General features: G+C 40.9%; 2 protein-coding genes across 2 annotated transcripts in view; one reads left to right on the top strand and one right to left on the bottom strand.

Annotated features, from left to right (window-relative positions):
- The window catches only part of Psmd1 (proteasome 26S subunit, non-ATPase 1), a 76861-nt gene that overhangs the window by 30980 nt on the left and 36866 nt on the right, over positions 1–9015 (top strand). The gene's annotated exons all lie outside the window — the stretch shown is intronic.
- Positions 4662–9015, bottom strand: part of Htr2b (5-hydroxytryptamine receptor 2B) — a 10847-nt gene continuing 6493 nt past the window's right edge. Inside the window, exons 2-3 of the mRNA XM_031368253.1 lie at positions 7930–8130; positions 4662–5873 (exon numbers count right to left, since the gene is read on the bottom strand). Coding sequence (XP_031224113.1) covers positions 4984–5873; positions 7930–8130 — 1091 coding nt within the window. The 3' untranslated portion in view covers positions 4662–4983. The remainder of the gene's footprint in view (positions 5874–7929; positions 8131–9015) is intronic.

Consider the following 9015-nt stretch of genomic DNA (forward strand, 5'->3'; position numbering starts at 1 on the left):
TCTGAATCTTGTGTTTCCGGTGTGATGGTGTGTCCAGGACTTGCTATGGTGGGAGAATTGGGTTCTGAGTTGGCAAGTGACCTTGGTTTGTATTGTTTATTTTCTTACGCTTGCCCCTTCCCCCCTCCCGGCATCTGGTTAACTCTAGTGCTACCTGCCCTTGCTAAATCTGACTGGAGCCTGTCCTTCCTGTGATCCTGGTTGTGTCAGAACTCCTCAGAATCAAGCTGACTCTGTGATCCTGTGATTCTGGGATCCTGGTATCCTGGGCTTGTTAAATCACCTGGGAGTGTGGCTTTCTCTGTGAGTTGTGGGACTGGCTCCAGAGCTTGTACCAAAGGTCTGCTCAGAACACTAACCCAGACAGACCGGAAGGAACCGGAGTCTCTGCGCTGGCAGAGTTCCTGTGTGCCTGGTCCTGCTGGACCCAGTTACTCCCAGTGTTGGGACAGATGTTTGTTCCTGCTCACCTCTGATCCTGGGTGTGTCAGAGTGCCTGGGAGTGAAGCTTCCTCAGAGTGTTGGGGGACTGGCTGCAGAGCTTGCGCCCCAGGTCTGCTCTGGACCCCAGCCCAGACAGACCAGAAGGAACCCGAGTCACTGGGCTGCTGAAGTTCCTGTGTGCCTGGTCCCTCTGGTCCCAGTTACTCCCAGTGTTGGTACATATGTTGGTTCCTGCTTACCTCTGATCCTGGGTGTGTCAGAGCACGTGGGAGTGGGGCTTCCTCTGGGTGTTGTGGGACTGGCTGCAGAGCTTGACCCCAAGGTCTCTCCAGAATATGTTCTTGAAGAGTAAAGGCTAAGAAGTATTGAGAGACTATCTCCCCTAAAACTTCTTTATAGATGAAGAAAGCTAATGGTGGTCAGTTACTTTAAGTGACTAGAGTTAAACAAGTTCTTCAAGTTTTACTTTAACACATTTTCTCCATTTATTATTTTTAATGGTGAAAGGAACTTAGAAATCAATAAGTATTCTTCTTAAATGTTTTGTAACATTTATTTGTATATGTATATATGTGTGTGTGTGTGTGTGTGTGTCTGTGTGTGTGTGTGAGTCTGTGTGTCTGTGTGTCTGTGTGTCTGTGGACATGTATGTACCACAGCGTACATGTGGAGGTGAGAGAAAAACTTGTGGGAGTCAATTCTCCTTGCACCATCCATGTAGGTTCCTAGAGATCAAGTCATCAAGCTTGGCATTAAAGGGCCTTTTCCTACTGAGCCATGTTATTGGCCCATATTATGTATATATTTTTAAGCTAAAGTTATCAAATTTCACACTAGTTAGCAAAGTTCCCATTGATGTGGAGCTAAATGATGAGTCTTAGATTCCAGACAGTCTGATGATAGAGAAATCTAGCTTTCTCTGCCATGTGCTTCTGTCAGAGCTCTGTTTTCCTGAAGAGTCACTAACAGAATATTTATATTCTCAAACTTCCTTGTTGCCTTTACCACTTGAGAAGTATGTGTCCTATTATCTAAGTTCTTATGTGTTTTCCCATAGGACATTTGCTTTCAAGTATGTGATCTATTTTTTTTTCTTCAATTTTTATGTGTATGAGTCTTTTACTTACACATGTATGCAGGGCCCACAGAGACTAGAAATGGGCATCAGTCCCCTGGACCTGTACCTCTGGCAGTTGTGAGCTACTGTGTGCTTGCTGGAAGTGGGGCCTGAGTCTTCTGCAAAGCAGCGAGTGCTCTCCTAGAACCTCCATTCTGTCACTTCCAGTTTTCCCAGTAGAATCACGGTTTGGTTTTTGAGACAGGTTCTTGCTCCAAGTTGGCTTATAACTCATTGTGATTTTGTAACCCAAGATGGCTTTAAACTCATAATCATGCTGCCTCAGCCTCCCAAGCACTAGGATTACAGGCATGTACTATCACTACTCTTTAGATGACTCTGCAGTCATTTAGCTTATACCATGTCTAAAGAATTTATTTCTTCTTGATTTTTAAAAAACACTTTAGGTACTGCTTATTGGACATAAATACCATAAACATTTATTCATTTTTTTCTTAAATGAAATTATCTTTGTATAAAATTCTCACCTGGATTAAGCCAGATCATGTGATTGTATTATTTTTATTTTTATTCTTTCTCCAGATCTGTAGGCCATTAATTTCTTTACAATGGTTATGATCAGTAATAAAATAGGACTTGGGATGTAACTCCATGGTAGAGCAATTCTGCCATCTTCAAGACCCTGAGTTTGATCCTCAGCACTATCAGAAGACAAAACCACAAACAAAACACAGGTTTAAAAGAGTTGAGAGGCATCTTGGCAGTGCATGCCTGCATTCCCAGCCTCAGGAAGACCATGCGTTTGAGGCCAACCGTAGCTACATCTTTTGATGTCCCCTTTTTTCCTTTTAATGTGCATGGTGTTTTGTCTGCATGTATATCTACATACCACTTTTTTATCACCATCAGATCCCTTGGAACTGGAGCTAGGGTTGTGAGCCACCATGTGAGTGCTGGCAATCAAACCTGTAAGATTGTCTAGTGCCCTTAATCACTGAATAATCTGTCTGGCCCCATCAAATTATAGGTTTCTTTAAAGTATTCATAAAATAGAAATTACAGTTAAATACTAGTGATAAATATTTGAAACTGTGTTGTCTCTTTTTATAAATAGTTGATATTAATGTTACATTTCAATCAATAGACTATTCTAGAAATGCTAGAATGATCTCATTAGCCATAGACAAGGTCGGGGATTCTGTTTAACTAATAGTGAAGCTAGTTTATGAGTTCTGTAATTATTTTTGTAGGTGTACATGTATTTGAGCAGTAATAGAAATCTGAGAACAGTATCAAGCATGTTGGGTAGCACTTTGGTAGTATTACTGCTAACTATGTTAGAGCTTATGAAACAACTATGTGTTTCCTGGTACATAAAGTACAGTATAGAGCTTTGAACATTACCAGTGTGGTGTCTGACAAGTCTCCTTAGGGACGGGGAGGGGCTCAGTTATAGGACATCCTTCTTGGCATTCATGAGGCATAAGAAAGGGAGAAAAATATGTTTGCCATGACAAGAATATAATCTTAACATACAACAGACTCATCAGATAACAACATCAAACCAAAGAAGAGTCATTTTTTCTTTGTCTGGCTTTTGTTTCTTTTATTCTGTTTTGGGGGTGGGATAGTATAATTAATTTTATTTTTTTTAACTAAACTAACACATCCTTATGCTATTGAAAGCATTGAGACCACTAGGGGGAAATGCCTAATGCTTTAATGATAAATGGATTAAATGAGATATACTTTGGCTGGCAGGTGATACAGAGCCAATGCATATATGTAATATGTCAGGGTCTGTGCATTACATCCACGTTTTAGGAAAAGATACTGCCACTAGAAGAATATATGTCTGGTTCACTTATTCCAAGATTTTCCATGGCTCATACATTTTGTAAGATAATCATCCTAGCCGGGCAATGGTGGAGCAAGCCTTTAATCCCAGCACTTGGGAGGCAGAGGCAGGCGGATTTCTGAGTTCAAGGCCATCCTGGTCTACAGGGTGAATTCCAGGGTAGCCAGGGCTATACAGAGAAACCTTGTCTTGAAAAACCAAAAAAAAAAAAAAAAGATAATCATTCTAAACTTAGTTGCCTAGAAAGGCATAGGGGCAGAGCAGGAAAACAAAATATAAATTCATGTCAGTCTGAAATGGCAAAGCAAAGGTATGGGCTTGTCTTTATTACCACTTCCCCCAGCCTAAATTTGTTTACCATTTGTGTGAACGGCATCAACAGTCAATAGAACTGACTACCATTTACTGATCCCTGTTAAGAATGGCACAAAATGTAGGTGCAAAGATTGAGGTGAGGTTAAACTGAATATCATTTCTAAATTTAGGCAGCTGTCTGGTACAGGTTGACTCATTTCTACCTGTATCAGTGCAAAATGAAATAAGAAACAATAAAAATGAAAATTTTTGTTCCAGAGGTTCAACCACATCGTTGGGTAAATACAGGCAGAGGTAACCTGGAATTATGAGATCTCATACTGTTCAGGTCTCTGGATTGAGATTTCATAGTTCCCGTTTCAGCATTGTTGATTCATGCCCTTTTGACACATAACTCGATTCAAGTACCCAAGGTCAATTTCATTTGCTTTCTCCTCCACCTCTTCCAGCGGACCTGCCTCTGCTCATCAAATGCTTGTTAACATTGCCTGAATCTAACTGCTGTCCTCCCCATCCCTTCTGTCAACATAGCTTCCTGGCTGAGGAAAATCATGACTACATTTAGTTATATCACCAATAAAGTCATTCTTACTTATAGACAAATATCCATGGTTTTTTATTGTTTGATTCGGTTTTAGGGTTTTACACGTGTATTTGTGGGGAGAGAAGGATTCAGTATGTGGCAGGTTTTTCTGAGTTTTGCATTGTGGGGTGTTTCACTAAATCGGGAGCTCACTGGATCAGCAAGATGAGCTGACCAACAAGCTCAGGGATCCACCTGTCTCTGCCTCCCCAGCAGTAGATCGCAGGCAGGCAACACTACATCCAGCTCTGTGTGTGGGTGCATGGTGAGCACTGAACCGTCATCCCCTAAGTCTGTGATCCTGGTTGTAGTCTTTGCTTTTGTCTCTTGGTCCTGTCATTGTTCTTTGTGTCTTGTGCTTTTAAAAATGTAGGGAGTTAATGTTTTTTTTGTTTCATTTTATTTCTTTCTTAGCACAACTTTACACACAATTAGAAACTTAATTTTTTTTTGGCATTCATCGTTTATAATGAGTGAAATTTATCAACTCATTTAATTGTATTCCATTTGAAAACCAGAGTAGGGACACTTTTGTTTGTAGCCATACAGAACTACTTTACCTTTGAGTTTGTTTAGATAAGGAAGCTGGGCAGCGTTAGTGCTTCACTCTCACTTTCAGGAGAGCAATTTTCACTCTGCCTTTTCCTTGGTGTGAGTGTGTCCTGCTCATCACCTCTCTCAGTCAGATGAGGGCCGCCCAGTCCGCTATACATAGCTGACTAGCTCTTCTGCTTTGTTGCCATCATTTTCAGTGAGAAGGGTATGGAGGAGAATAATTGATGAGGACTGAATGGTTGAACTTCGGAGCCTCATTGGGCTCTGGTACATGGCAGGGTTGATTCCATTTCGAATTCCATGTTTTGTGAAAAATTTAGAGGTTTCTGCCTCTGAATTCCCAAAACAGAGTGTACTGGAACACTTTCTAAGAGCTTTTACTGACTTTGTGGCCTGGTAATTGCAGGTGATGTACCTGCCAAATGCTTCCCGAAACGTCTTATTGAAGAGTGTATAGACCAGAGGATTCACCCCCGAGGAGACATAGCCTACCCACACAAATATCTCCAGGAGCATTTTGAGAGTAGTCTGGTTGCAGGAATCACACAGAGCTAAAGTTATGTTTGTAATAAAAAAGGGGCACCACATGAGTAGAAAGAGGGAAAACACAATTCCGAGGACCTTTGAGGCTTTCTGTTCGTTAGAAATGGTTTGGGCTGATTTTTTTCCAACTGAGGACATTCTTCGCATAAGTGTCTCATCGCTCGAGTTAGGTAGGCTTTTATCCTTGTGAGAGCCATCCAGCATTGCCACCTTTTCTGGTGATGAAAAGGATGAGTCTTCCCTTAGGAAAACTGTGGACACAGTCCACCGTGTTAGGCGTTGAGGTGGCTTATTTTTGACCAAGTAAGCTTTCTTCCGTAAAGTGTGGATGGTGAGAAAGTAGGTGACTATCATGACCGAGAGAGGCGCAAAGAAAGCAGCTAGCGACCCAAAAAGCATGAAACTGCCAAAGCGGGCCTTTGTCAGCTCGCAGGTGATGTTGTGTGCATTAATCACATCGGTCTCTATCCCTTTAATAGGGACTGGGATGGCGATGCCTAAGGAAGACCAAGTAAGATAAATTGAGTCATTTCATGACCTATTGTTCTTAGATCAGTTGTTTTGAGAGTTTAATAATAGTAACATTATGCTAAAGAATGCTTTGTAATTCCTGAGACCTTCAGTTCCTTCAGATCTGTTCAGAACTTATCAGCAGATCCTTTGACAAATGGAATCTACCTGAGCAAGCCTGCTATTTTCCATATTGGAAAAGAATTCAGAAGATGAGGTTAATATCCAGAGTAGTTAATTTACAGGGAATTTGGAGGTCTGGTATCTTAATTTTCGAGCAGTATTTATCTTATTATCTTTGAGGTTGTACAGGCTCACCTAAGAATTTTATCTTTTGGTATTTGTGAGTGTCTTGCAATCCTAACTTTTTAGGAAAAACAAAATGTTCTTTCTTAGAAAGTTGCTGCCTGAGCCGGGAGTGCTGATACACACCTTTCTTTTACTCTCCTACAGCACGTTAAGTCCGTGTAGCCTGCCACCTGCAGTACCACATACAGCACATAGCTCTGAGCCATCTGTCAGCGCTTTTTCTTTTTTTCCCATGTAATTTTTTTTCCTTTTTGTGTTTTTGGTCTTTTCAAGATAGGGTTTTTCTATGTAGCTCTGGCTAGCCTGGAACTCACTCTGTAGACCAGGCTGTCCTCAGACTCAGAGATTCGCCTCCCTCTGCCTCCAAAGTGCTGGGATTAAAGATATGTGCCGCTGTCACCCGGCTTTTCTCCATATATTCCTAGAAGCTTGCGTATTATAGATACTTAGTAAAATTTTGATGTTTATGAAGTCATGTTATCCAGCCTTCATTTAGATAAGTTCTGACTGACAAACTGTCACCATAATCCTGCTCTTTATAGAAAGTCTGCTGATCCCTGACCTACCTTGTCATTTCTGCTGTTCTTTCCCATTTTGATCATCTACTGTTTGACATAAAAGTCTTTGTGTTCTGAATAAATGTTTCTTTGACTCTTCCTTCTTCCTCCCAAGCTTTTCAAAATTTTTGGGCTCTAGAGCCAATGTTTCAACAATGCAGGGATAATTTCAGTATCTTTTCTTGCTTCATTGAGCACATTGTGACACTGATTAGAGAGAAGTAGGCAATGGGTGTTTTCTCCTCTTTTAGCACTTCAGGTCTCATCATTATTTTCCTCTTCAAAATATGTTCTTTCTACTGGGAAGCAGTAAATCCCTGGTCATGTTATGTGTTACAAATCTGCTAGCCTCTTTTTCTGGTACTAACTCAGGAGAGCTTTGAATGAATGCTACACTCTCTCAAGGTACCCTAGTAGCAGCTGTCTTTGAGTGTTAATGATGACAATAGACTAGAGAATTAACTCGCAACCAGATGAAACTCCAGTGCCCTCATCTACCCTCCTCGGACATGAGGCATACACAAGATGCACATACATATGTGCAGGCAAAACACCATACACAGAATAAATGCTAATCCTTAAAAAACAAAACGATAAGCTCAGAAACAATGGATTAAAGGAAATTGATTTTTTTTCCAGAAATCATTTCTAAACATTGGCTTAACATCTTTTTGGGAGTTAAGACACTAAAGTTGATGTTTAACTGCCTTTAATCTGTACATGTGGGAACTCCGACTTGCTGGGTGGATTTATGGTCTTTGGCACCTGCATACAAAATTTGGCAAGGTTGACTTTTTCCTCCTCTTTTGTTTATGCTGATAGATATGATTTACACTGTATTTCATTTTTTTACTGATTTGCTTTGAAGGATAGATTCCTCACGCTAGTTAGACTTTAATTATTTGTTGGCAAATATCAATACTTCCTGATTATCAAAATCAAAGTGGGATAGTAGTTCAGTAAACATTGGTTTATTCTGAAGACATGGACTTACTGCTTACTTAGATTTTACTGATGGCGTGACTCAGAAGCTGCACAGTGAATGTGATGTACAAGTACCTGGATATCAGTGGATTGACTTGACCTCTGAGTTTTCCTAGGTACCAGACCTGGCATTCTGGAAATATGGAAATAGAGGCAAGACACGCCACCCATACCTTTGGCATTCCCCACATACCTATTGAAATTAACCATACCACTGTAATCTTGATGAATGCAGTAGCCCGGGAGTTGCACTGATTGGCTTGAATTGGCTTTTTGATGGCTATATAGCGGTCCAGGGAAATGGCACAGAGATGCATGATGGAGGCAGTTGAAAAGAGAACATCGAGGAATAACCAGGCAGGACACAGGGCGAGCGGGAGGGGCCATGTAGCCTCTGAAAGAAAACACATTTGCTCAGAGAATGGCAACTTTCAGTTTAATCTTTTTTCCCCTTAATCTAGTACATATTTTTAAACCTCTTAAAATGACCCTAGAAATGTCTTTGATGTTGCAAATGAATCAATTCAAATGTAGTTAAATCTTTGAGTATGTTTATGGAGGAGGGTGTTTATCAGAATTGAAATATTAATTGAAAAAATGCTATAGAGCATTGTTTGCTCTGATAGTAGTAGTGGATGGGGAGTAGTCACCTGGGGCTAGGTTCTGTCTGATGCTACATACAGGCATTGCATGAAAATGCAGTGAACCACATCCCTACATGATCGTATGGAAATAAGTTTAAACATTTTATTCTATGGGGAGACTTTGCAGAAAAGACTATTTTAAACCGGGCGTGGTAGTGCATGCCTTTAACCCCAGTACTTGGGAGGCAGAAGTAGGTGAATTTCTGATTTTGAGGCCAGCCTTGTCTACAGAGTGAGTTCCAGGACAGCTAAGGCTACACAGAAAAAAAACCTGTCTCGAAAAAAAGACTATTTCAGACTTTAAAAATATCCCTGGGTTTACTAGTATGCGATAGACACTCAGAATGTCTCATAGAAAGGAACATTTAGGAACTGGAGAGGCTTGATTGGTAAAGTGCTTCCATGCAAGCATGGGTATCTGAGTTCAGACCCCCAAACCCACACAAAAAGCCAGCTGTGACAGTCTGCACTATAATCTCAGTACTGGAGTAAACCTCCAGTGGTAGGGAGACAGAAACAAGAGTCCCTGGGATCTGTTCACCACCCAGCCTAGTCAAATCACTGAGCTCTAGGCTCAGTAAGGAGACCCTTTCTCCAAAAGTAAGATGGAGAGTGAGGAAGACACCTGACATCAA

The sequence above is a fragment of the Mastomys coucha genome, unplaced genomic scaffold, assembly GCF_008632895.1.
Source record: "Mastomys coucha isolate ucsf_1 unplaced genomic scaffold, UCSF_Mcou_1 pScaffold14, whole genome shotgun sequence".
In the NCBI taxonomy this organism is placed as follows: domain Eukaryota; kingdom Metazoa; phylum Chordata; class Mammalia; order Rodentia; family Muridae; genus Mastomys; species Mastomys coucha.